The sequence below is a fragment of the Meriones unguiculatus genome, chromosome 17, assembly GCF_030254825.1.
Source record: "Meriones unguiculatus strain TT.TT164.6M chromosome 17, Bangor_MerUng_6.1, whole genome shotgun sequence".
Taxonomy (NCBI): Eukaryota; Metazoa; Chordata; class Mammalia; order Rodentia; family Muridae; genus Meriones; species Meriones unguiculatus.
In genome coordinates this window covers 97825001-97852823 of record NC_083364.1, presented here as the reverse complement: position 1 = coordinate 97852823, position 27823 = coordinate 97825001, and the positions used below count along the sequence as shown (strand labels likewise).

Here is a 27823-nt window from a genome sequence, read left to right as displayed (position 1 = left end):
TCTGCTTTGTCCTCTAATTTTAGCCAGGAGGCGTGGAGTTGACAAAGGTAAGGTGAGGCAGAGCAAGCAGAAACAAAAGGGAGAAAAATGGATTTGGATTTTGTAGTCATGTCCTACACAAGCTGGATTTGGGTGGTCACGTAAATTCAAACTGTTAATTTGTGTGTGGCTAATCTACAGTTCCTTAGTTGTACCATCTACATTTCGAGAGCCATATCAACTCAGAGGGAACGTTCCCACCACCCTTGAAAGTCCTGCTGGCAGCATGGCCGCTGGCTTATGGGAACGATGTGGGTGACCCCAAGAGAGCCTTAGCAGCACTTCATTCCTCCATGCCCACGAGGAAGCACACAAAAGCCAAAGCACAGACAACCACATTGATCTGTGGAGCTATGCACTGTATTCAGCAAGGTCTGTCAGCCTGCCTCACTGGAGGCTCAGGGAAAGCGGAGCGGAGGCTGAAGTTCAAGCTACCAGGCTTCCTCTGAAGGACACGGGGTTCGCTTTGGAGCCAATGGAGGAGAGGCTAGCAGTGGGTGCTCTCCCTATAGAGGCAGTGAGCATCTCTCCTGGGTGCTCTCCCTATAGAACTGTGCTTGAGGGTTGATGTCAGCTGGGGCATGCTGTCCCTGTGCAATGTTAAATGGTCAGAACAGGAGTGGACTGTTTAGAGATCACTTCCACTCAGTACCGAGTCAAGAATAAGCAAGAGCCCGACAGTGTAAGAGACACAGGCCAGCAAGTGCCCAGCTTAATAAGCAGCCACAAGCAAGCCTAGAGAGGCAGCTCAGCAGCTAACTGCTTGCTGCTCTTGCAAAGGACCTGAATTCTGTCCCACTTTGGTCAAATCACAAATGTCTGTTACTCCAGCTCCAGTGATATCTGAGGCCCTCTTCTGGCCTCTGTGAGCATTGCACCCATGTGAGAGGGAGGTGTGTGTGTGTGTGTGTGTGTGTGTGTGTGTGTGTGTGTGTATGTGTCTTCTAACCTAGGCCCTGAGAAAGCAAACTCAAGCCCAACCCCCAAACTGGGGCACTGCCACCAGCAATCCTCACAGTTAGAGACTGCAGGAGACTGCAGACCTGAGCATCCCTTGTCATGCCCCCAGGCAAGGAGACCCAAAGCCTGCTCCAGGGAGGCTCCACAGGCACCCCACTTCAGGAATATTATTCAGACCACTCTGCCCCGGACAGGACATGCCCACATTCCCATGAACGCACTAATGAATTACAGCTACGCTCTTGACCCTCAGCCGAAAAGCACACCGGTATGCAAGCCTCTCAGCTGCCAGCGTGCTGGGCCTCCACCAGAAGAACTAGTCACTCCTGTGGCCCTGTTTACTTTCTGCATTGCCAGATACAAGGCTTGCTCCACCAGCTTGTTCAGACTCAAGAAATGTGAGTGAAAGTTTCTGGGGTAGGACTTACGTGCTCACAACCAGCATGAACACCTACATCAGGTTAATGTGGGCCCCCTCCTCCTCCCTCTCTCTCTCCCCCTCCCTCCCCCTCCCCTGCCCTCCCCTCTTCCCCCTCTCCCTCCCTTGTCTTCCCTCCTCCCCTCCCACTCCCACTCCCTCCTCCTCCCTCTCTTCCTCCCCCTCCCCAGCCCTCCCCTCTCCCTCCTCCCCCTCCCCAGCCCTCCCTTCTCCCCCTCCCCCTCCTCTCCCCTCCCCCTTCCCCCTCCCACTCCCTCCTCCTTCCTCCCCTCCCCCCTTTCTCTCTTTCACATACACACACACACACACACACACAAACCTAACTTTGCAAATGTGACAAGTTTTCATGCTAAGTGAGCTAGCTGGGGTTAGACCTGAGACCTCACTCCTGAGGGAGGAGTTCCCTGGCACATGTTTATTGACTACTCAAACCTTCCCTGCCCTTGGCCTCTCCTTCCCCTATCTAACATTCTAACCTTCTGTCAACCCAGGCTGGGTCTAATGACCTTCCTCCCACTGAGAGAGAGTGTGCAGGGGAAGGCCACCTCTGGGCTGAGTCCTGAGGGGAAGGGCATCTTCACGGTCTTGCTCACTGGCCTGTTCTGTAATTCAGCCTCTGAGTCCAGCCTCACACGACAGCCCCACCTGAGATAGCGTGGCACCAGCGGCCAGGCCCTCTGTTTCCCCTTCTTCCTTGCTGTGACCATGCTCCCCTGGGAGCCTTCCTGGGAGTCCCATACTCAGAAGACACGTCATCTCAAAGCTCCTCTAACCCAGTCGGTCCTGTTTGGGGTCTTCAGGAAGCATATGCTGGAGCTGGCGTCTTTTCATTTATCTATACGTTTGTGTGTGTACACGTATGTTCATACATATACATATGTAAGACGATGACTTTGATAGAAAGTTATTTTTTGAATATGTGCATTCACAGCTGATTGAGAAACAAATAAGAGTCATATTGTCACATCAAAAAATTACAATAGAGAGAAAAACAGGTTCTGGGATGATTCATGGTCCAGGCTGTGCACAGTGTAGATAAGTGGAGGGTAAAAGCCCAGGGAGCTGCCCAGGCTCGGCACAGGAGAGCCAGGGTTCCCAGCCTGCCCCCGCTCTGCCACAGGCTGCAGCTATGGAAGGATCTGTCCAGGAGGACACCGCCCAGGCCTCACGGAGAGGAGGGGACATCTTACAGGCACGCCGCTGCTGTGTGCAGGGCAAAGGGCTCGTGACTCGGGTGGGCAGCAGAGCCCTCTACCTCACCTGAGGCTGTGTGCAGGGTAGAGGGCGCGTGACTCGGGTGGGCGACACAGCCCTGGGGAAGGCAGGCCTGCCTCGCCTGAGCAACCACAGTGACTAAGGAATGTCAGCTCCAAGCCTGGCTCCCTGAGCTCTTCCCATCCCCAAGTGCTCCCCCAGGCCGCATGACTGACTTTACTGTGGGCTTGGGGACTGCCCTTTCCTGGCCTGTGAAGGAAAAAATCATTTTCCCAAACGTTCTGAGCGGAGATAGCAGAGTTCTAAAGACGTTGCATGGAGTGTCTCAAAACCTGCCGCATTGCCGGAAATGCCAGCACCACGTGCAAAGCCTGCACCTTCGCCAACCAGGGAGGTCATGGCTGCCTGAGCACTGACATAAGCAAAAGCTGCTCGCCGCCCCTCCTACCTGCTCTGGGGCAGGAAGTGAAGGGTCTTGTCTTGGACATTACCTTCTCCCAAATCAGCAGCTCTGGAGGTGTGCACTGAAGCCAGCTCAGCTTCACAGATGACAGGCCGGGCTCAGGGGGTTAAGTCACTTCTCCCACCCACAGAGCTGGAGAGTAGGTGCTAGCCCACCCACGGTCCATAGAGACTGTGGAACCTGACCAGCTAAGGTAGAAAGGGGGGCTTTAGGTCTTAGGCTCACTGCTCTCAACCGGTTATTTGGGGACGTAAAATCCAAATCACCATATTCTGTGAAAACCAATCAAATGAGAGCTTCCGGAAAGGGAAAGGCCTTAGCATGGGCATTCAGGCTCCCCCAGTGACAGAACAGCTCCAACTCATTGCCTGCCCATTTCAAGCGCAGGAAAGCTGAGCCCTGGAAGTCAGTGGCACGCGTAGAGGCCTGTCATGAGGGAGGCTGCATGGAAATGAAGGTGTGTGTCGGAGGGCTGCTCCTCAACCCAAGGAACACCAGAAACATCAGAAAGGCACAGAGTGGCTCCTCTGCCACTGCTGCCCTGGTTCCTGTGACCTCAGAGGGGGAAAAGGCCGGTGCCTCCCACCTTCTCTGTCCCTGACCTCACCCCTTCTCACGGAAATAAGTCAGACTAGACCATTACTTCCCTCAGGATGCTCACTCGGCCCAGAGATGCAGCCTCACGTCACCTCACAACCTACAGAACAGCTCAATGGGACCACGCAGAAGGTACAGGGGGGCAGGCGGGCTCCCGAAGGTTTCTCTCTTGGGCATGACACAGTGTTGCAGCTATCTCCTCCCTGTGACAGTCCCTCTCAGAAGAAGAAAGGCTCATTACACTCAGGAAGGTGAGGAACGCTGTAGGATCACTAACACTGTCCAGGCTATGACAATTGCTGGAGATTCTTCAGTGTGGCTGCCTGCACGCTGTGCTTTTCACTCTGAGCTGGCTTTTGGCCTCACACTGATGCCAGCTTCTGGTGATGCATTTGAGTCCTCCGTGCTCCTGTGACTAACCACAGCAAACTCTCTGGTGTGCCGAGTAGGCTTGGGGGAATGGTTTCCTCGGCACAGCCCCAGTGCCCTATTTGGAGTGACCGGTGTTAGTTCATATCTCTCCATTACACACAAACAGGCTTTGCTTTCTAATGTCATGGCTGTCTGCCATCCCAGAGGTTTGTGATTCCAGTAACTAAGAAAACCAGGTTTTCTATAACTGAGAAACCAGCTCTGAAGACAGGCACTGGCTTCCCACCTGCCTTTCTTGTGGCCTGAGTCTGTCAGAACTCCTAGGCTCACCTAAGGAATTGAAATAACACCCAGCCTTGTGGGCACGGAGCTGAAGGAGTCTTGCAGCTCTCACGTGGCTCACCTGTCCATGCTCTGTGAACTTGACCCCACTTTTCCAGCTCCACAGCCAAGGTTGAATGAGGTCTACAGTTAATGAAACCTGCATCAAACGCAACAAGGAGCCAGATGCTCTGATCTTGATGAATAATTTAGAAACAAATTTCCCTTTGCAAATGAGTCCAATAAAGCAAGGCGCATGGCTGCCCACCCACAGAGAACCCTTCCCAGCCCTCTGACCTACAGCTTCTGTAAGTAAGGTGCTGCCCCAGCTAAGGAAGAATTCCGCTTACGATGAGAATGATGTGCCCTTCCACTTTGCCCTTGAGAAAAGAAGGAAGGCAGAAAGCTGCTCTGTAAAATTCATTTCTAGAAGGGGCCATCCATCAAGCCACAGCTCTGTACTACCTCCTTATCTTGGTGAAATGTGGGTTTTGTTTGTTGTTTGTTTTGTTTTCTTTGTGAAGCCCTGGCTGTCCTGGACCCAATTTGTAGACTAGGCTGGCCTCAAACTCACAGAGATCTGCCTGCCCCTGCCTCCCAAGTGCTGGGATGCGGGTTTTCAACAGTCAGTTTGGGTCTACTTGGCACCAACAGAATTTTGTCTTTCATCTTCCCTGTCAAAGCCGGGCCAGGCCTTGCTGTCTCTAAGAAGCTCACAGCGAGCTTGGTGGGGAAGGGGTGACACAGAGTGAGCACAGAGCATCTGGCTGTGCACAAGCCCAACAGCCAAAAGGCAAGTGTCAGAAAGGACACCGGAGGGGCAGGGAACGCCGGACCAAGCTGAGCATCAAGAATAAGGACAGGAATGGATTAGAACAGAGAGAACAGAACTGAATTCATATGAGAAAGGCAGGCAGGCAGGCAGAGATAGAGAGACAGAGACGCAGAGATCTGAACAGACACACACCCAAGGAGCCATGTGAAAATGAAGGCTAGGCTCAGGGCTACTTCTCCAAGGCCAGGGATTCTGAAACAAGAAGAGAGAACTGACTCTCTCCACTCTCCCCCTCCTGTTCTGTGAGAGGCGGGTTGAACATGAGCCTCCGGGGCTCTTTGGCTGGGGGCTGCAGTGAGCACATCCCTGACCTGGTCATATGAGGCCCTGGGCTCAGCCCCAGCAGTGTCCCTTTCTCCACAAAATAAAATATAATAAAATAAAGTCATTGTCACGCCCTACCACACGACCCTCGTACCCCTCAGCCCTTGCCCCTGCCAACTCAGAGCTCACAGCTCCGTGGCCCGTCAGTGCACAAGGCTGGAGTCTCTGCTGCCACGGTAGATTCCTCCAGAAGGCAGACATTATAAAGTCTTGCCACTTCGTCAAGTTGGACAGTGCAGAGCTGCTCGGGGCTTGTGAGACAGGATCTCACTCTGTAGCCCAGGCTTCCCTCACTACATAGCACAGGTTGGCCTCAAGCGCTCAGCAGCACTGCGGCCTCAGCCCCTGTTGCTAGAGTCACAGGCACAGGCCAGCACTCCCAGCTTTATTTTTGTCTCTGACCCTGCTGCCTGCTTATCTAAGGAGTGGACAAGGCTTCTCAATGGCTTGTTTGCAATTAGGAAAAAGAAAAACCCTCCGGAAGCAATTGTGAGAACAGGTGGGGTCATAGAATCATCGTGCCTGCAGTGCCGAATTGCCTGAGCGCTGGCTCCACACAACCTAGGTCACCGTCCGGGTGACTGTGTGGGGGCCAAGGGCCCGACCCTCTCTGACCTTGGAATGGCCCCTCCACCGCTCTCAAGGCGAGGCTCACTTACCAGGTGAAGGCTGGACCACAGTCAGGCTGACAGGTAAGGACTTGCTGGCCTGCGAGCCCTTCAGCTCGGCCACACAGGTCACCGTGCCATTGTCCAGTGGAGTAAGATCCAGGACACTCAAGACCCGCAGAGAGCTGCCGGGCTCCAGAAAGGAGGAGTAGCTGGAATGGCTTACTGGAACCGCAAGCTCCCAGGAAATATCCGGGAGAGGGGTCCAACCCAGGGCATAGCAAGTCACGTTACAGGGTTCGCCCTCAGTGACTACAAGGTTGTCGCTAGGAGTGTCCAGGGTCCCCATGACTAAAGAGAAGAGAGAAACAAGCTAGAGAACGGCAGCCATATGATTTCCTCAATTTTGGCTTCAAATTACATCTCAAATTACATTTCTCCCTAAGCTCCAGGAAGGCTGTGTCTGTGCCAGGAACCACAGTCCAGGTTTTAGCTGCCATTTCTGTGAGCACCTGCTGGGCTCTTACGAGAGGCTGAGGTGGCTCCCAAGAATAATGGGGAAAGAAAAGCCAAAGACCACTGTCTGAGCTACAGGACTGACTCAGGCAGTCCTGGAAACAGAATCAAAAAGGGAAAAACAAATCTCTCCCCTTAAGTTTGGGCTAGTCACCTTCATTTTATAATTCTGAATCATAAGCATTTTTGTTTTGTTTTAAGACAAAGTCTTGTGTAGCCCAGGCTAGCTCAAACATTCCTCAGGGAAGACAGGAGTATATCACAGCACCCAGCAGTAAACTTCGAAAAAACAACTGCCTTGGATATTCCTTTTAACTATGTTTCTAGATATAAATTCCATCAAAAGCAAATTTATTATGAACTGAATTAACCCAATTAAATTTCAGAATTCTTGACTCAGATCAGTATTTTCGTAAAGAAGCCACTTGCCCCTGGCGGCCTTCACACTACAAGGAATCCAACTGAAAATGATGTTTATTTGTGCTGACATTGCCAAAATAACCTGAAGGGTGGCCCCAGCAAAGACACAGCCTTGGGGACATGCACATGTATTCAAATGTTCAAAGTCCAGCACGCTGCAAGGCAGGCGCCGGCTGCTGGACAGGATGGAAAGAACACTGGAGTAAGGAGCAAATTGCTCTCCTCAGCCGTGGCTCTGCACAACCCCTCACTTAGAGTAAAACACTGAATTTGGGGCTGTGGCTCCCCTGACCTCTGCATTTCCCATCTCTGAAGGGGCTAATTTAACTAGAATACATGATCTTTAAACACTTTGGCTTCAATTCCTTTTTCAAAGCCACTGCAGACTCCAAAGACATTGCTTTGTGTGGACAGTAAGTACATAAATTTCTCTGAAATATTTACTTAAAACCAACAATCGCAGCTCGTTACATGTTGGTATAAATGAACATAGTTCCACTAAACTATATTTTTAAATTAATAAAAAAAATAAACCAAGTGGCAATGTTTATCTATGCAAATCTATATTATGTTCCGCTGGATTTTCAAGCTGGCAGCTTCATTCATGTGTTACAGGCTTGTTTTGTTTGAAGAGAGCAGGAAAAAGCCTGAATTCCCCTGAAGCACAGCTGGAGCAGCAGAGCACCAAGTGGCCTTTTTAAAGAACCATGGGTAGTCTTCGATGCCAAAAGGCGAACAGAACTGTTCTCTTGGAGGTTAGCTCAGGAGGCTAGCTGAAACCCGAGGCCGTGTGAGGGCATTTCCTCTCTCCCTCTAGACCACAGCACTTGGCTGGATTTTGCCCTCATGCGGTTTTATTTTAATCACGGTATGCAGACGTGCGGACAGGGCTGTGGATTAGAAGACGCCCCCAGTGTGCAGCGCCCCTGTGTACCCGGGAAAATGAAAGTGGAAAAGAGTGGCAGCAAGCTGGCCTCGTCTTAGGTCATCCTGCAGTGGCGGGGACCAGAGTGACCCTGTCTACCGTGTGTCCTCCCTCTGAAATGTTGCACTTCCTGGGTGCCGGCTTCGGATGAGTGAAATGTCTGTGCTGCTCTCAAACACTCCTGTGAAGGGTCGAGCAGTAGAGAAGGGATTGGTGTAAATCTGAAGGCTTCGGATTTATATGTCCACTGTTTTGTCAAGGCCTCTGTTTGTTCGATGGAGAGGAGGTTTAGGAAGGCAGACGGTGGGGGCCTCCCCATAGGTCAGCAGATGTCACTTGCTGCCAAGCCTAATGGCCTGAAGTTGAGACCCAAGACTCACATGCTAAAAAGAGAAGCATGTGTGCACAATAAACAAATATCAAAATAAAAGTGTGAAGACAGGCCCTGGGGGGGGAGGAACTACCGTAGGTAATGACAGAACTTGAACTCGGGTCTGTCTGGATCTCAGGAAGCACAGATGCAGCAGAGGCCTGGCTCACTGGCAGGTGTGGACCACGCAGCTGTGTGTGTGGAGTTGCTGCTGCGTTCACGCCTGCCCCTCGCCTACTGGCTTTCACTTTGCTAGCTCCTATTGTGAGAGACACTTATGAAGTCTCTAGACTGTCCACACCGATGAAGAAGACTGGAACCGGAGTCGCACCCGCTCTGTTGAGACACGGGGAGGAAAGGTGAATGGGCCTTGGATAATTCAGGGGCATTCCCTCTTCCTCCACGATTGGGATCCCGGGAGGAGCCTGCTGCCTAGCAAGACAGCAGTGCAGCTCTGTCCCTCTCCTTGTCCTTGGCAGGGCCTCAGAGAAAGCTCTTACAGCTGTGCATGCCATGAGCACAGCAGAAAGGGGCCCTGCCTTCCAGTCTGCACTGCTTGGTGTAGGACTCCCGTACCCGTCAGCCCCCAGAGGGCTGGCCATGGGCTGAGATCCCCACCCCACCAGCCCCTAAAGGACTGAGACCCCATTCCTGCTGCCTCTGTGGAACCTCTTTCTACTCTCTCAGAGCTTCCCATTTCAAGAACACACTATCTACAGGTCTTTAAAATATATATGTCTCTTAAGGTCTGCTGTCCTGAATTATCGTGTGTGTGTGTGTGTGTGTGTGTGTGTGTGTGTGTGTGTCTACCAGCTGGGATTTCAGGCATGTGCTACCACACCCAGATTCCCCACTTGGGGTCTGGGGATTCAGACTTTCTTGCTTCCTTTGCAAGCACTTTCTGACTGAGCCAGCCCTCTTCCATTCATCTTTGGGTCACACTAAGCACTTAGACTAGGGATAAAAAATGTTCACATGGTCAACTCCATGAGCCAGGCTCTGTGGTAATGGCTTTCTACCGACCTACTCACCCACGCTGCAACAGCCCTGCGAAGAGGAACCCAGGGTCCAAAGTCGGGTGCTTTGTTCCAGACCACGCAATTCTAAGCAGCGAAGACAGGAGGGAAGCAGGCAGCCAGGCTCCTAAGGCTGCACTTCTACCCACTGGACTGCTCTGCATGTCCAGCTGAGTCAAAACAAGCCACACGAGACAAAGCTTTGGAGACCCTGTGGTTTTGTTGCCTGATCCTCACAGCAAGTGCGTGAGCTGAGAAAGGAGCCTCCTCCCCACCCTGGAGATGAAGGAAGAGAGCCAGTACAGAGATGTCACTCATTGACAACTGGTCAAGGCAAAACCAGAGCTCATGTCTTTGACTCCATTTCCTGTGTTCTTTCCATTGTAATTGAATTATCAAAGAAGCTGTGCATGCAAACTAGGCCAAGAGCTTTACATAACCCCATGAAAACATCAACTTAGAAACTATCACTATAGCATAATTAAACAGTACAAAATTAAAGATGCCATGAAATAAAGAACCACCAATTTAATTCAATTTCTAAAGTAAAAGTTATTTTTAAATGCAGATACAAATACAAATAAATAGACATGCTTCCACCAAATATAATTACATTTGATTTGACAGCAGACAGAATCTGGGATTTCACCCGGGCAAGGAAATAAGGGTATTCAAGAAATAACCTCAAAGACATAGCTTGTTTTTTTATGAGAAATGTTGTCAGTAAAAATCTCTAGAGAACTAGGAACAATGTCCATGGATAGAGACCAAAGGACCTGGGTTTGGTACCCAACACCACAAAAAAAAAAAAAAAAAAAAAAAAAAATCTTACAGGAAATTGTAACACACTAGTCACAGCCTCTATCAATAGTACATAAATGCACTTTCAAAAGGTGCAGGGGGTCCTGACTTAGGGAAGAGGGTCTAAACCTCATAAAATACACCCTTTATCTTTACCATTGTGTAAAGCTCTGCAGCAAACCAAATCACCTTCACAAATGAAAACAAGTGGGTAGTATGGCCTAGTGGTCTACCCTTTTCTCTCAGCTACATGGCGTATTTGGGGACCACACACCTTTGACTGTGCTGCAATCACTAGGGCAAGAAGAAAAACAGGTCAGAGAAATCCAAAGAGAGCAAACGGCTAAAGCACACGTCCACGCTGATGATGAATACAACAATGTGGGAGCCAGTACTGAAAAGGCTGGAGAAGGGGCCATGGCCACCTCTGTCCAAATCTGAGGGGCTGCAGCATGCGCAGAACTCCGGGAGACAGTTCCAGAAAGGCAATCAGACGCTGGAGTAGATTGGATAAACCCATCTCAAAGGGGATAGCGAGGAAGGGAAAGGATTAAACAAGGAAAGGAGGGGAGGGGAGCGGAGGGAGGGAGACATCAGCAAAGCTTTAGCTTGGAACCTTCAGAACAATGGAGGGACAGAGGGACAACAGCTACACACAAGGCAGCCACCAGTTCAGAATTACAATAAGCACCGGCCCACCTGAAGGTGGCCCCAAGTGTGGCACAGCTTGGGCCTCAGAGGCCCTTGTCCCCCTCCCCTGCCTCACCTTGCACTGACAGGAAGGCAGATCCAAACACATCGCTGTTCTGCAGGCTGCACTGCACAGGCCCCGTGTCGCTGGGCTGAACGTCGTGGATGACCATCTCAGAAATGAAGCTGTTGCTCGAGTTGTAGCTGGCCGAGGTGAAGCGCTCGTTGGTGATGATGGGCTCCTGGGAGGTGATACTCAGCTCCACCACGCCTTTGAGGGACCACATGATGAGCTTCCAGCCGTGAGTCACGGTGCAGTTGAAGCGAGCATCTGCACCCTGCAGGACTGTCACGTTCTGAGGACCTTCTATGATCTGATAGCCGCATCCGGACGCTGGAAAGCAATCGGTTTCCCAGGGCAGTCTGTGAAGCAGCTGACATGAATGATGGCATGTAACCTTCTGTTTGCCAGCTATTCTGAAGGCTCAGCCTCTGCTTTAGGGGTCATGAGGGGACTGGGACTTCTGGTAGATACAAGGCCAGGGCAAACCTCCTTCCTTCCGCTCTCCCTAGATGGGTGGCACTGACTTGAAAACCATTGCCTGGAGGCTCAGTCACCAAAGCCATAGCACATGGCATCTAAAAGTAGAGTTTTTGCAGATATACTTTGTCAACAATCCTAACACAAAATCATCCTGGACGTAGGATGTACCTCAAGTCCAATCCCAAGCATCTCTATAAGAGAAAGGCGGGAGTCTGCGACACGGGAAGAGAAGAGGGAAGAGCTCATTGTGGAGATGGGACTGAGACTCTAGAGACCCACGGCACACAGAGCAGGGATGGCAAGGCTCACTACGCTCAGCAAGCAGAGACCAGATTCTCCTCACAGAAGCCAATGTGGACCAATCCCCACCACACGCAAGTGGTGGGCCCCAAGTGGGCCACATCAGTGGACAGGACCCACGTTCAGACCTTGTCACCCTGAATCACAGGCTTCCCTGACTCTTGTCACACAGCAGACCTGCTGAAACAGCTATGCCCTGATTTCACTCCAGCACTAGCCCCTCAGTCAGGATATTCCTGTCACTTTTTGGTGTTATTTGGTGTTATTTGGCCCCTATGGGTCAAATGCTAGCCCTCCATGTACACTGGGGAGTCCCAAATACCCTAGTTCTCCTCCTCTCGCCTTGAAGGGCAAATGTGAGGCAGTCCCTAAAGGAAATTGAGCGGAGCTCTGAGCATTCCCAGGCAAGAGCTGCACAGTGACACACAGCCAAACACTGGCTCCTCATGGTCACCCAGGATGTACCGTGGGGCAGAGCTTCCTCATTCCCACAAACGGAGAAAAGGATGACGCACACACCAGGACCAGCAGAGAGAAGGGTGCTGGGAAGAGAAGGCAGGAGAGCCAGTTGCTGTGTATCCCGGGTCACAGGAAGCCAAGGCAGTGACCTGGAGGCAGAAACTGAGTCAGAGGCCATGGTGGAACACGGTTTACTGGCTTATTCCCCATGGTTTGCTCAGCCTGCTTTCTCACACCAGCTGCTGGGAGACTGCACAGCCCAGGCCTGCGGTGAGTCCTCCCGTGTTAATCATTAATCAAGAAGATGCCCTGCAGACCTGCCGAGGACACAGGTGGACGCACTTTCTCAATCGTGCTTTCCTCTTCCCGGTTGACTCCAGCCAGTGTCAAAACCAACCACGGCAGACGCCAAGTGAGCTACAGAAACTGTGTCAGCTCGGCCACAAACCTGGCATTACACTGAAGAAAACACACTAACTCACATGCCATGACAAACCTGGCATTACACTGAAGAAAACAGGCCAACTCACATGCCTTGGGAAAGAGGAGATTCACATTTCATTGTGTGTTCCCAGTAGAGAAAGCGGGCGGCTGAGCAGAGCCTGGAGGGCTGAAGGAACGTGGTGGGAGGAGCACGGGGCCTGCAGGGCTGGAGGATGGCGTGGGTGTGCGCCACTCGGTTTACTCCAGAGACAGTCTGCACAGTGACTCCCACTGCCCCCAGGGACCGAGGAGCCACAGGCCAAGCCAAGCCTGCCTTACACTCCTGCGAAGGACCGGGCCAGGAGGAGCCCCGGCCAGGGGAGATGCTTTTGAGTTTGATGCTACCTCTTTGCTGCTCCTGTCTTGTTTGAGTTCTGGTTTGCTTTTGAGACAGGATCTCATGTCTCACAAGCTGGCCTTCAATTTGGGATGTAGCCAAAGATGCTCTTGAACTTCCTATCCCTCTGCCCCCAGCTTCCGGTGCCATAATTAAAAGCATGACCCCCCCCCCCACACACACACACACACACACCTGAGTCTGTGGTGCTGGGAAACAAGCTTGGGGCCTCAGGCATGCTTGGTAAGAATTCTCCCACCTGACCCTTCAATGAACTAGGTGACTACCAGCTTAAAGCACAATTCTCTGCAAGCATGGCCCCTGGGGGTCCACCATCTGCTCTCAGCTGCCCCTGTGACAGGGCCACACCCCACAGCACCTTCCTCCGTCCTCTGGGAGCGACCAGGGTTGAGGCCTCGCGCAACCTCGCCCCACACAAGGCAAACGTTAGGAACCACTTTCAGATAAGACCTCCACTCAGCCACGTACCTCGGCTCCCCCTCTTTTCCTGGGGAGCAGGGCTGCACAATAGGACAGAATGCTGAGGAAAGCCAGGTGTCCCTACCTGAAAGCTCTCTGCAGGTGCCACCCAACCAATCTGGGGTGTCTGCTGTATGAAGGATTCCCTGAGGAGCTCCTCTTCCGGAGGCCGACAAGTCTCACCCTACAGGGTGTGTCTATAACTGCCTGCCACTTGCCACCTGAGCAGGACCCTTCCTCCCCACCCCCATCCTGACTTACTGCAGTTTATATCACTCGCTGGGGGTCAGCCAGGCTCTGCGCCTCCTGCTGGTCCTCGAAAGGGCTGGCTGAGCGTGAGGCGCTGGCTTACATCCCAGAACTCACACAGACAAGCTGGGCGTGCTGGTTCACCCTTGTAGGTGCAGCAGAAAGGAGGAAGAGACAGGAGGTTTCCCTGCGGCTCACTGGCTAAGCAAAACCGCAAGTTCCTGGTAAAAGTGAGGTACCCCGTCTCTAAAATTTAAGATGGATAACCTCCTAAAGAATGACACCCCAGCATGACCTCTGACCTCCATGTGGAAACCGTCTCCTTGACATAAGAAACTTCCCGCTCTGTGCCAATCCTCTCTCCATTGCCCCGGCCCATCCTGACTTCACTTCTCACCTGCCAGCCCCACCCTTTTTCCTCACTCAGTTCACTAGCGAAAGGGAAAGCAGACTGGACGGGAGGCTGACGGCTGGGGAGGAACAAGGGATGGTGAGTAGAGGGCAGAGAGAAGTGTCTGGGTGATGGACCTTCACAGGAACAGAGAACGGGAGCCAGCCACAAATGCTGGGACCCTGAGGAAGCATGGAATGAGGTGCTGAGAGGAGCCACAGCAGGTCTGAACTGTCTGCTGGGCTCCTGGGACAGAAAAAGCCAAAGTCGCTGCTGGGCCGCCAGCTCTGCCCACACAGCCAGGGAGCACCTCCGAGCACCTGTCTGCTGCACCTCCACCTCCACACCCAGACCTGAGTGCATCGCCTCAGAGAGCCACTCACAGGATCTCCCAACACCAAGCCCCGCCCCCAGCAACTTCCTCTGCACCACCAAACCTAAGGTACCAAACTGAGCAAGTCTTTGTGGCCCCAGGGCCTTTGCACGTGAGCAGCCTGGACTCCCGTGTCACTGGCTCCTGGCTCCTGGCTCCTGGCTCCTGGCCCGGGCTTCTGCCCTGAGGGACACCTCCCCAGACCGTGCTGTTTACGCTGAATTGAGCTGTGTGGGCCCTACACTGAGAAGCTTCTTCCAACGGTTGTCACAGTAGTGACTTCTTTTGTTTGGGTGTGGCTCTGCTCTCGCTCAATGCCTGTCCGACCTGCTCTAAGCTCTGGTGTCTATGCCTCAGCTATGGTTCTGCTCTCACTCAAGGCCTGTTTGTCCGACCTGCTCTAAGCTCTGGTGTCTATGCCTCAGCTGTGGCTCTGCTCTCACTCAAGGCCTGTCCGACCTGCTCTAAGCTCTGGTGTCTATGCCTCAGCTGTGGCTCTGCTCTCACTCAAGGCCTGTCCGACCTGCTCTAAGCTCTGGTGTCTATGCCTCAGCTATGTGGCACATACCAGGCTCAGTGAATATTTACTGAGCAAACAAATGAGGTCATGAAGATCTGTGTAGGCCATGATACTGTGGGTAAGGTAGGGAGGAGAATGGAGGGGATGGGAGAAGAAAGCAAAGAAAGGGAGAGAGGCCAGGAGGGAAGGCTTGGAAGAGCCCTGTCGGTGTGTGGATGCTTCCTCAGACCACAGAGCTAAGTCTGTAAGCAAGGATAGTCAACCAGCCGCAAGACTTTCCAGGTGAGACGTAGAAGAGGTTCTACGCCTATTATAAACTCTCCCTGCAGACCCTAAAACTAGCCCATAATACTCAGCCCTCCGGATACAGCCATCTTCAAACCTCAAACCAGACCAGTCTTGACTCAAAACTAGTACTTAAGCCTCGATATGCATAAATATATATGATTATATTTTGCTGACTATATTTCTGATTATATGTATTTCTGAATGTTATATATTTCTGATTATCTATTTCTGAACATATGTATATGTATATATTTATTTATTTAGAAAAATGAAGCTCAGAGCTCATCTATTTCTCTTCAATCTTTAACAGACATTTGTAACCTCAACTATCCCTAAAGCATGGATTAGGGGTGGACTGTTAGCTCCAAGCTCATGCCCTTAACTGTTCCCAGACTGCTTTCCTCTGAGTCTCCTGGGAGCTGTCCCGCCGGCTGCTTCTCGCTGTGCGTGGTTAGAACAGAGTCCTCAGCAGGGGCTCCTAGGTGTCACGTGCGGACAAGGTGGAATTTCCAGCCAAAGGTGGAATTTCCCAGCCTGCCCATCACACACTGCTGCTTTAACTTAGTCTCACTCGGTTTTACTTCCTGCCCACTGACACTGCAGCGCCCACTGAGGTTCACTCATCCAACTTCAGTTAACACCGGCAAAGCCAGTCTGTAAACCTCAGGGCTCACCCATCCAGAATGGAACACACAGCTCCTGAAGCCAGACAAGCATGGCCTCCCACGCAGTTAGCAGAACTGGAGGCATCTGGGGAGGGGAGGGACAGATGGAGCTGTTCACTGGGCGTTCTCACCTCCAGGCTGATCATCAGGATGGCTAGGTTTATGACAAGTTGTCCAGGTTACCTTGGCCTGCAAATGTCCCTGCATTAGTTCTGTTCTTCTATTATAAACAGCAAACCTCTCAAGTTGCCATGACAGGAAACACAGAGAAATGAGAAGGCAGGCCCAGGAGGCAGTGGACAGGAGTCAAGGCCAAATTAGCCCAAAATTGAGTGCACAGACTCTAGGGATTTGGAGACCTTCAGAGTCAGGTCAGCCCATCCTGCCCAGGTCTTGGATCGCCTGGAGTCCACCCCAGCTGAAGCCCTGAAGGACTCATGGTAGCAAGACTATAATGAGGGTCAGAGAACTGCCACAGGCTGAGGCTGGGGACCCACCCTAGATATCACAAGTCAACCAAATTTCCAGACAGAGGAGCCCTTCAGCCAGCAGATCCCTGAGAGACACAGAGACACTGGAGAGGTGGGAAGCCTGTAGGAACGCCAAGACGGAAACAGTTCATGTGACAGCCTCAGGTGCCTAATGGGGTACACCTAGGGAAAGCTCTACAGAGGGTCACGTGGGAGACAGGCACTAAGAGGCTCAGTCACAATGGCGGAAATGGGAGCTCCTGAGGAGGAGCCTATGAAACAGAGATGCAGAAGAGCTCCTGAGGAGGAGCACCTGGAAGGAAGAGACCTGAGGAGGCCCAGCTGGAGGGAGGAGACCTGAGGAGGACCAGCTGTGGCCTGTCCTGCTGCATCTTCTGCTCTTCCTTTCTCCTGCCCTGCTTCTGAAGTTTGGAAACAGCCCACCCGCCTATTCCTCCTACCTGTCAGTCCAGCCAGGATGACCAGCACAGCCAGGACAGCTCTCCAGCTGCCCTCCATCTCAGCATGATCTTCCGTACCTGCAGGATGAAGGCAGCAGGTGACATTCAGACCAAGGGGACCTACTGTGAAGCTCCACACTCTGGGTACCTCAGGGGCATTCCATCTGAGGCAGAGCAGTGCTCTCTCAGAAGATGCATTTTGGGGCCCGCCACCAAATGTATCTGGTGGGAAACTGGGGGTGTCCCCATCACTTGTTCACACAGACCTCCAGGAACTCTGCTGCAGTTCACCTCAGAGAGTCCTGAAGGACACAACCTTGAGCCCATTTATGGCTGGCAAGAGTCCAGGAGGACAGCCTGCCCCTGTGCTACTGCCGAGAGGACCCGAGCTGCCTGCTCCTCATTCCACCTCCAAGACAACCCTGCCCATCCTGAGCTCACCTCACAAGGGAAGATGAGACAATTAGAAGGTGGGGAAGTGTGGGGAGAGAGAACCAGGCAGGTGTAAGCTAGAGGCATTAGCTGTCACCACAAACCCAGGCAGCAACCACTGCTTCCCACATTAGTGGGAAGGACAGAGAAGACAGCAGGTAAGAAGGGCCTGGGTGGGGCCATGCCGGGCATGTCTGAGGAGCTGCAGAGAGGGTCCCCACACAGTGTGAGTGGGAAGAATGAGGTCGCACTGGGAGGAGGCTGGGGAAGATGCAGTGAGCTCCTTTGGCTGTTTTGCAGCTCAGGAGGTCCCCTGGGGTCCACTGTCCTTCTGACCCCTGCTTCTTTGCCCGCCCCTCATACCTTGTTTTCCTTTTCTCACAGTGCTGTGGGTCCCTCTGAAGAGTTTGGCACTGACTTGGTACCCTGAACCATTGTGAGCTGTCCACAAAAGCGTCACTCCTGGCCTCAGGCCAGGGCCTGTTTCCCAAAAATTTTCCACCACTCACACGCACTGACAAAGGGAGCCTCTCGCCTCTCGTGTGACATCAACGCAGTGGCCACAGCCTGTTAAGCAATACCAGGTCCCCTAGTGCCCTGGGGACACACCTGTCTAATCCTCTGCTCCTGTGTCCTAGAGGCATCACGGCCGGCAGAGGACCACACTGGCAGAGTACATGGCTGGCACCTCTCAGGCCATGCATGTCTGAGAAATGCTGAATAAGAGAGTGTCTAGTCAGGCAGCAACAATGCTCAGGCCTGTGACTAACCCTTTATACCTAAACTCATGCCCAGGTACCCCAGCTCAGAGAACGGGGATGAGGGCGGGGCTTCACCCTATGTCTCTCTGATGCCTCCCAACCTCAGTGTGGGTACTGAACATTAACTACCCCCATCCCTGCCTGCACTAAGGTGCGTCCCTCTGCAGGCCTGAAGCCTCAACACAACTACGATGCGCCCGTCCATGGGGTCTCCGGGCAGAAAGATGCTGCTGAAGTCATGCCTTCTGAGTCTGCACCCGGGGCCGGATCCAGCCTCACAAGGCAGCAAATAAATCATTCGCTAATTTTCAAGTTCAGTTAGCACAAGCTTGCAAGGAAATTCCTCCCTCAGTGACCTGCAGTGCCCTGGTCAGCAGGAGAGGAGGGGAAACTGAGCTGCCCAGTTCTGAAAGCTTCATCAGTTTTCTTGCTTTTGTTTTGATTGGCTAATTTGTTTTGTTTTGTTTTGTTTTGTTTTGTTTTGTTTTGTTTTGAAAATAGGGCCTTGTGTAGCCCAGGCTAGATTCGGACACACTGTGGAGCAAAGGCTGGCCTCTCACTCCTGACCTTCCTGCCACCATCTCCGAGTACTGAGATCACAGGTGTGTGCCACTATTGCCAGCCTGAAAATTGCAGATTTTACTGACAGTCACTCACTACTGTCACAACGGCATCGAGGGATGGGCAAAGGTCAACAGGAAATGCTTCAACCACTGATAGTGACTTGGATCAGCTACAGAACAAGGGCACATTCTTTAACCCAGAAAGAACTCCCCTCGGGACCTCGCTCCTTGTCCCAGGCCAGCAACAGAATCTGGGAACCAGCAACTGAGCCACCACAGCAGAACAGGATGCCTGTGCACACAGCATTTGAGAGTGTGCCCCTTTGACGTCATCAAAACAGGCATGTTTGCAAGATAGCCAAACTCTCACGTGTGACTTTGATTAAGTAGGGACCAAGGCTGGAAGCCCTGGATAATCCTCTGCAGGGGTCTGGCCCAAACCTAAGATCACCTTCTCATTCATTTTGCTGCAGAAAGCTTTGAATGGCCGATTTTTGTTGAAAAACTACCATCTTTTCAAAAATATAAGTCTTTGGAAGTTTCAGTGAACTCCTACCCACTCCACACTGGCCTACCAGGGAAAAAACTGAGAAAAGCTGACAGGTCTCCCAGCAGCAGGAAAGAGACCACAACCTGCCGCCTCATAACTTGCTCCTTGTTTCTGAGCTGCAGAGCCTCCTCAGGGTCTAAACATGTGCTTTCAGCCAAAGGCTTCCCTCGGACAGCAGACCTGAGAGCTGAGCCCGGGGCCTTCTCCAACCCCGGCATTTCTGCTGCACCTCGGAGCCCACAACTCTGTGGGCCCAAATCCAGAGCTGCTTCCTCACTGTGTCCCTCCTCACTGTGTCTCCTCACTGCCTCTCTCCTCACTGTCTCTCCTCACTGCCTCTCTCCTCACTGCATCTCTCCTCACTGTGTCCCTCCTCACTGTGTCCCTCCTCACTGGGCTCTCTCTCCTCACTGGGCTCTCTCTCTCACTGGGCTCTCTCTCCTCACTGGGCTCTCTCTCACTGGGCTCTCCCTCCTCATTGGGCCCTCCCTCCCCACTAGGACCCTGACTTCCCTTGTGGCCTGGTCTCTCAGAGCCCTCAATGGCAACAGAATACCCTCCTCCTAGGGTGGCAATTACAAATTTGTCAGGGAATGAGGAAACTGCCTTCTCATCTCGTGGCTCCTGAGGCCATCCTGAATCCCAGCAGAGCCCTAGAGTAACCACAGAACAGGTCTGAGCAGAGAGCTGCTCACTGACAAATTACTGGGATTTTTGAACTCTGAGAGCTGCCTCCCTGTTTAATTTTCAACCCAGTGGAAGCTGGAGGGCAAACACTGTGCACTTCTGTGGGGAGCCATGGCCTACCAGCACCCACCGAGTCTGAGGAGACCCACCGACAAACACCCATCACAGGAGAGTGGCTCTGTGGCCTTGCCTCCCTTACCTCAGGCAGGTAAATCTCTGTATTCTGTTCACACAGGACTTCCTGGCCACTCGCTGCTCTGCACACAAACACAGGAACACTTCTGTCTGGACACTCCTCACCGGGAACAGGAAGTTCCTCGCACAGTGGCCCTATGCTGTCAATGCCCAGACTATAAACGTGGAGGTGCAGAATGGTGTGAGCGCCCCTAGCTGCGGGGACGTTCCTTCTTAACCAAACACAGGAAGTCCAGGCCCAGGCTCAGAAGCAGAGGTGGAGCCTCCCAGAGGGAGCCTTTTCCCAGTCCTTGGGGTCAAGGCTGCCCAGATCCTGGTTCAGGCGTCCTTTGCCACCAGCTGGAGCCAGGCTCAGTCAGCCCCAGAGGCTGAGCCAAAATACCTTGGCCTGGCCATCCACCTGCCTCTAACAGAGGCACAGGGGCTGGTGAAACCGGTTCCCTCCCCAAGCAAACAGGACAGCCCTCAGGGGGAGTGAGCTGGGCTTTGACAGCCTTTAGGAGAGTGAGCTGAAGTTCTGAGAGAAAGCTTCCTATTGAAGACTGCAGGCTGATTGGCAGAGGAGAAACTCCTGATTGTGGGGAGTCAGAATGCTGTAGATCAAGGAGCAACCTATCTTGAGCTACCATCTCTGTCGCATCCTTTTGGCATAGCGAGTAAAACCCTCGGAATTACTAACTTAGACCATTGCTTCCACCACACTAAGGCCTGATGATATTGTCACACAGGGCCGAAACACAGAACAGCAACTTCGGTGTCACCATAAGTGCCCACTGGGGCATCTGATCCATGACTGTCTTTTGCTCTGAGATGAAAAGTGCAAGTGGCCCCTTCTGCCAGGGAACCTGCTGGTGAAGGAAAAGTGAATCTGGTTTCTCTGGCCAGCCTCCCTCACATTTGGCTGCCAACAAACTATCCCTTACTCCCTCTCAGCTGGAGATCCTCTTGCCTTCGGATCTCACTTCCCTGCAGAGCGTTTGTCTGAGAAGTGCAGATGGAGCAGGCACCTCAGCAGCCCCTGGGGAAGGAGCCGGGACTGCAGCCCACTCCTTCCTCAAGGACTGAGCATGGACTGTGACCCCACCCATGTGCCCTCTGTCTACTCAAGAGATGCCCCTCTGAAAGGAAACACTGCCAGGGATCTTTAAAAACAGGTCTGGAAGCTCTGCCATCCTAGCATATGTCTGAGCACGAAGAGAAACTTCAGCAATATTTTTGGCCCTTGCTATTTTAAATTCACAAACTTCAGATCTGCATCACATGTTCATGAGGCAGTTGGGACAGCAGGCAGGCTCTGAGGGAAAGCAGAGAGGGGCCAGGGGCCTGGGAAGCCCAGCAAACCAGGCTGGCCTCGGTGGGTGGGTGTGCATATGCTAGGTGGCAGGGGAAGCGGCTGGACTGAGACACCGACCAGCCAGTGTTTGGGCAGAGGGGACAGTGTGGATCAGACAGCATGCAATGATAGGAGGCCCGGAATTCTATGGAACCTGAAGAGGCCAGAAGGCCCTGATGTAGAGAGGAACAGCTGGGGTGGTCTCAGATGTACACACAGAAGGTTCCAGACATCCAGCCAGGCTTCCGGTCTATATTCAGCTATACAAAGGGGGGAAGCTGTAAGAACCTGGGGACTGGGAAAGGATGTCGAGATGCCTGGGCTCTGAGAAACAACCCTTGACAGCCCTCAGCTGCAGGATGCTGTCTATGATGGAGTGAAAGGCATTCTTTCTGAGCTCTCTGATGACCCTGCTCCAACACCATGGTGGTCCCCTTACCAACTGATGCCTTGAGAGAAAATCTTCATCACATGTTTCATTCTAGACTTTCAAGACAGCCATCATTTATCTTTTTTTTTTTTTTGAGGATTTTATGTATATGACTACTGAAGATATTTAGAAAACATGAACTAAGTGAGCCACCATTCAACTCTATCCTGCCTCCAGAAAGACCAATTTTTAAAGAGTAATTTTTTTTATGTGCATGAGTGTTTGCCTACATGTTTGTATGTGTGCTACATGCCTGCAGTATCCACAGAGGCCAGGAAAAGGTACCGGATCCCCTGAACTGGAATTGGGGGGCGCTCTAATTAAGAATGCTGAGATGCTCTACAAAAGCCAAGAGAGACCACTGAGCTGTCTCTCCAGCCCCGGGAACAGCAACTCCACATTAGGTCAATGTCCCATAGAGAAAAGAATGAAAAGCCTCTCTAATATTGCCATCCCACATTATATATTTAAATTTTTAATGAAAAGCTTTGTTTTTCCTCATTAAAGAGGTGATGTACATTTCCTATAGAAAACAAGGAAATGCAGGAAAGCAAAAGGGAGAAAAGTTGTTTTGTTCTTTTACATTTATTGTGTGAGTACGTGTGCATTAGGGCAGAAGACAGCTTGCCAGGGTTGCATTTCTGCTTCTACCTGTGGGTCCTGGGCTTGAACTCAGGTTTACCTGCTGAGGCATATCACCAGCCCAAAGAGGAAGAAACTTTCACAACAGAACATGCTGAGACCCCAAGCATGGCAGCACTGTGAACAGCCAGCACGAGTCCACTTTAAATAGAAAGGTCCGGCAGTTTACCAACCTGGTCCGAGTTCATTAGTGTATTATAAGCCAGGGGCTGCAGAAGTGGCTCAGCGCTCAGCACTGGCTGCTCTCCCGAGGACCCAGGGACCCAGGGTCAATTCCCAGCGGCTCACAACCACTTAGTCCAAAGGGTACTTTTAGTTTGAGATAAATTCTAAGTTGCCCAGACAGACTTAACCTCGTTGCGAAGTTCAGGCCAGGCCTTGGACTTGGATTCTGCCTGCCTCAGCCAGCTGAGTAACTGGGATTACGGGCCTGCGCCCAACCGGGCCCATTACTCTTTATTCATTATTTTTAATGATTAAGCATACTATCCCTACTCCTCTCCCACCCGGGTCCCTCCCCCATCTACTTCAGATGTCTATTTTATGTCCCCTCTGAGTGAGATTCGAACGTCCTCCCTTGGGCCCTCCTTAACTGAGACTCCTAGCCGCAGGAAATATGAGCCTGAAGCGGCTCTGCAGCCAGGCTGGACTTCCAGTGGAGGGAGGGGACACCACACACCCACAAAACCTCTGACCAGAAGTTTGTCCTGCCTACAAGTAGTACAGCGACAAAGACGAGCGAACATCGAGGGAAGGGCCAACTGAGACCCACCCATGGGAGAGCCAGCGCCTGACACTATTGCTTGCAGACAGAAGCCCAGCAGAGCTGATGGAGAGCCTCTGAGAGTCCCTCAACCAAGCAATAGGCCAAGGGGTATCGCAGAAGAGCAGGAGGAAGAACTGAAGGAGTAGAGGGACCAAGGACCACAGGAAGACCTACAGAGCAAACTAACCTGGGCCCACGGGGGCTCACAGGGGCTGAACCACTATGCAAAGAGCGTGCATGGGCTGGACCTAGATCCCTGCACATGTGTAGCAGATGAGCAGCTTGGTCAGCGTGTGGGTCCCCTAACAATGGAAGTAGGGGCTGTCTCTGACTCTGCTGCCTGCCTTTGGGTCCCTGTCCTCTAGCCAGGCTGCTTGTCTGGTCTCAGTGGGAGAGAATGTGCTTGGTTCTGCTGTGACTTAAGGTACCACAGTGGGTTGGTACCCATGGCGGAACTCCCCTTTTACAGAAAAAAGAAGGGGAGTGAGGGTGGGCCTGGGAGGGAAGGAGGGAGGGGCTCCATCCCCTGCTGTAAAGTGACCAAGTAAATAAATTAAAGGGGAAGATGATTCCGCACACCCTGCCATCTAGAGGCGGGCTGGTGTGTGTGGAACAGGTTCCCCTACAGGTCTTTCTGCTGGTACCCTCCATGTGCTGATGTCACAGGAGAGTGCTCCACTCACCACACCCAGCCTGCTTGCAGCTCTTATTCCTATGAGCGGTAAACACTGTGGGAAGTGAGTCAGAGAGGATACACGCAGTGGTCTCTGCAGGGTTAGTTCCAGGGGGAAAATCAGCTGAAGCTATAAGGTTAATAGGAAGCTCAGTGGTTGGCAGGAACCCAGGGAAAGAGCTGAATCGGCAAAGTGCGATGTGTGTGTCTGTGTAGGTGTCTGTGTGTGTCTGTTTATGTAGGTCTGTGTGTGTGTTTGTGTGTCTGTGTGTGTGTGTAGGTGTCTGTGTGTGTGTCTGTGTGTGTGTCTGTGTCTATGTATCCCTCTGTGTGTATGTGTGTGTGTATGTCTGTGTCTGTGTGTCTCTGTGTGTGTGTATGTGTGTGTGTGTAGGTGTGTGTGTGTGTCTGTGTCTATATCTGTGTCTGTGTGTATGTATGTATGTGTGTGTGTGTGTTGTCTGTATGTGTCTCTGGGTCTGTGTAAGTGTCTGTGTGTGTCTGTGTCTGTGTGTCCCTCTGTGTATATGTGTGTGTGTGTGTGTGTAGGTGTCTGTGTGTGTCTGTGTGTCTCTCTGTGTGTATGTATGTGTCTGTGTGTGTGTAAGGACTGGGGCTTCCTGCTTCATGTGAGGGTGAAATTTGAATGGGTGTCACAATACAGGTGTTTGCCCAAACCCAGAGTGTCCCCCAGCCACAGTGAGACCTGCAGTACCCTGATGAGGATGAGAGTGAGAGCAAGCCCAGTCAGACGGCAGAGCTGTGCATGGAGGGAACCACGATGTGGGAGTCCCCGCTCAGTTTGACTGTGAACCTAAAGCTGCTCTGAAATGTAGTTTATTATCCTTATTGTTGCCTTCCATTTGCTTAGACAGGGTCCCATACAGTAGCCCAGGCTAGCCTCAAACTAACTTTGTAGCCAAGGTGACCTTGAACTTCTGACCTTCTGCCTCCATCTCCCCTCGCAGCTCTTCTGTGGTTTGAGCACAGACCTCGTGAGTGCTAGGTGCACACTCTAGCAGCTGAGCCACACAGCCCTAAGGCTGATTTTTTCATGACTCGCTGGAGAAGCCTATGGTGCTGGCAAACGGTGGGGCTCCGGCAGATACTGCCCAGCATGGCACTGCTGGCTTCAGGCTTGACCCCTGGGTATGGACCCCCGGGGTGTCCCCAGCAGCCCCGGCCGCTAGTACAGTGCAACCACAGGGTAGGGACAGGCTCCGTGTTCTTAAGAGGCCATCAGCATTCTGCTTTACAGATGGAGCAATCATTACTGAAGAATCATGTGTTCTAAAGCTCCTTCACTGTTAAAAACATCTCAATCCAGCAACTATACATTTCTGCCTTCTGTATAGAAGGATATAGCAGTTGCATACACAATTTTATAGCCTTTTAATTTAAGGCTCTATTAAAACCACGGCTTCATACCATTAAAAGCCACTCAGGAGGAGTGTTTTAGTGGCTCATAATAATGTGTGACATCGTGGTCACATCATTACACTGTATCACCACAGCTAGAGGAACACCCGTCTGGTTCAGCATTACGCTGGCCGCAGGTCCCCAAAGCTGCAAACTGAGATGAAGGTGCACATGCACAAGGGCCTTTTTCTTTTACTTTGCATTTGGCTCTTTTAATTAGAATCATGTCAAAACACTGCTCACTTTAAAGCCAGGGATAGACTTCTTGGCTCTCAGCCCTGTTTCAGACCCACTTGAGCGGTCTGAGACGGTTCCCCACATTGCACGCTTGACAGAAAAATTGGTTGTTTTTTTCCGAGTATGGCATCCCCGGCTCATAAACCCTCCTACAGTCAAGAGTTCACCAAATGCCCTCTGTCACTCCTGGGGAAACAGTGGACCAGAGCAGTGTCGCCTTGCGGTTGTCGAAGCTACATCTTCCCTTGGGAAACTTGGTCCTTAATGGATGTGACACCATTAGCATCAAACACGTCGCCAGAGACACAATCAGCATTGGTGGTGGCAAACAGCAGAAAACTCAGTCTGCACCACCACCACAAATCTCAGTGGCAGGAAAGGACAGTCTGTTATTCCGTAGCCTAGGAAGGTGCATTAACCCGAGTTCTCTATGGCAGAGAGAGCCAACAGAGCACACGTGTCTGGGGCTTTATTGAACTGGCAATCACAATAGGAGCTGGGTGATTCAGCAATGGCCAAGGGCACCCAGAGGAAGCTGAGAATTCCATAGCTGCTCAGTCCAGGAAGCTGGTGCCTCAGCAGCCATGGTCCAGCAGCCCAGATCCAGCGATGGGCACCCAGAACTCCCTGGAGAGTCTCTGGCCTTTGGTCCATTAGAAAGGCTAGAGCAGACGGATTCTGCTGGCATCAGGGGAGGTGATCAGAAAGCTCAAGAGGAAGCAATGACATCCACACTGGTCCCTCACTGGACTGCTTTGTCCTGAGGCTGAACATTGGTAGGAGCCTGAGTGGAGGGCATGTCTTCCCATCAGTTATTCTCGTGGAAGGATTTTACATTTGCATGTGGGAGAGGGAGGGCTTCAGAGAAACTGTAAATCCTCCCAAGCTAGCAAACAAACCTTTCCACACTCCTGGGTTCCTTCTGGGTCACATGGGCCCTTTGCTGGGGGAACAGCCAGCATCTTAGTTACTTCAGTGCTGTGAGGAGACTGTGACCATGGCCGTTTATAAAGGAAGCACTGACTCGGGCCTTGCTTACCATTTCAGCGGGTTAGCCCATGACCATCCTGCTGGGGAGCACGGTGGCAGGCAGGCAGGCGTGGCACAAGAACAGTGAGCTCACGGCTGATCCATAAGTTGCAGGCAGAGAGAGAGACTGACCTTGGCCTGTGCTTTTGAAACCTCAAAGCCCATCCTCAGTGACACATCTCCTCCAACAAGGCCACAGCTCCTAATCCTTCCTAAAGCAGTCCACCAACTGGGAACCAAACATTCAAATACATGAGACTGTAGGGCCTCATTCAGAGCACTACAGCCACCCTGGCTGATCCCAAGAAGCCTGGTTGGGGTGAGCTGAGAGCCTTGGCTCCTGTCCATGCGGACCCTTCTGTGAGTTTGCAGGAGCTTCCTCGTGGGAAGGCAGCTGGGGTTGTAGGGCCATTACTTCTGAGAGCCCCGAAATGGAAGCGCCTAGACTCTCAAGCGATGTCACCCTATCAGGTTTCCATTGCCAAGGAATAAACTGCCACAGCTGCAGCAGGCTGCAGGAGAGCTCAGTCAGTGCCTTGCAGTTCTGAGGGAAGAGGCCCCAGCTCTGCGGCGTGGTTCTCCCCCTCAGGGCCCCATTAGACTCTAGCCAGGCTGGGTTTGTCTATCTTCAAAGCCCAGACAGCACAGCAGGCCCTGTTCCTATGTTCCTCTTCTGCCACCAGCTGGAAAGAACCTCTCGGCTTCCCAAGGCTGCATGTCAGTCTGCCTTCTGTCCTGTGATGCCGCCATATTCACAAGCAATCTTACCCAAAGGAAAAGGGGCTGCGGAGGATGTGCCTCAGAAGGAGACATTTGTGACCTCGCCTACCACATTCCCACCCAGGAGGCTTTGTCCTCTGTCCTGCGCTGGCATTGTACTCACAAACTAGCCCACTGGAAGGGAGGGGACCACGGGGGTGTACCTCACTGGGGACAGCTATGACCTGGCCTTCCACATTCACACCAGGATGCTCCATCTAGAGGCAGAGTCTACACTGGGGGTGGAAGACTTAGAACCCACCCCTGCCAAGGCAGGATGGCTGAAGGGCATGTGGGTCATGGGCAGATGGTTAGATCGTTTCATCTGTGAGAAGATTCAGCCTGTGCTGACAGCATCCTGGACTTGCTCACTCGCTTTCTGTCATTGTTTCTGCCACAGTAAAATTCTTAAGGCA

General features: G+C 52.1%; 1 protein-coding gene across 2 annotated transcripts in view; it reads right to left on the bottom strand.

Annotated features, from left to right (window-relative positions):
• Igsf5 (immunoglobulin superfamily member 5) overlaps positions 1-20473 on the bottom strand; it is a 36385-nt gene extending 15912 nt beyond the window's left edge. Inside the window, exons 1-4 of one of the 2 annotated variants that reach the window (XM_021654941.2) lie at positions 20124-20473; positions 16932-17009; positions 10988-11305; positions 6225-6524 (exon numbers count right to left, since the gene is read on the bottom strand). In XM_021654941.2, the coding sequence (XP_021510616.1) occupies positions 6225-6524; positions 10988-11305; positions 16932-16989 (676 nt within the window). In that variant the 5' untranslated portion in view covers positions 16990-17009; positions 20124-20473. The remainder of the gene's footprint in view (positions 1-6224; positions 6525-10987; positions 11306-16931; positions 17010-20123) is intronic. The other variant, XM_021654943.2, reaches the window with a different exon arrangement.
• Positions 20474-27823: the final 7350 nt, after the last annotated feature.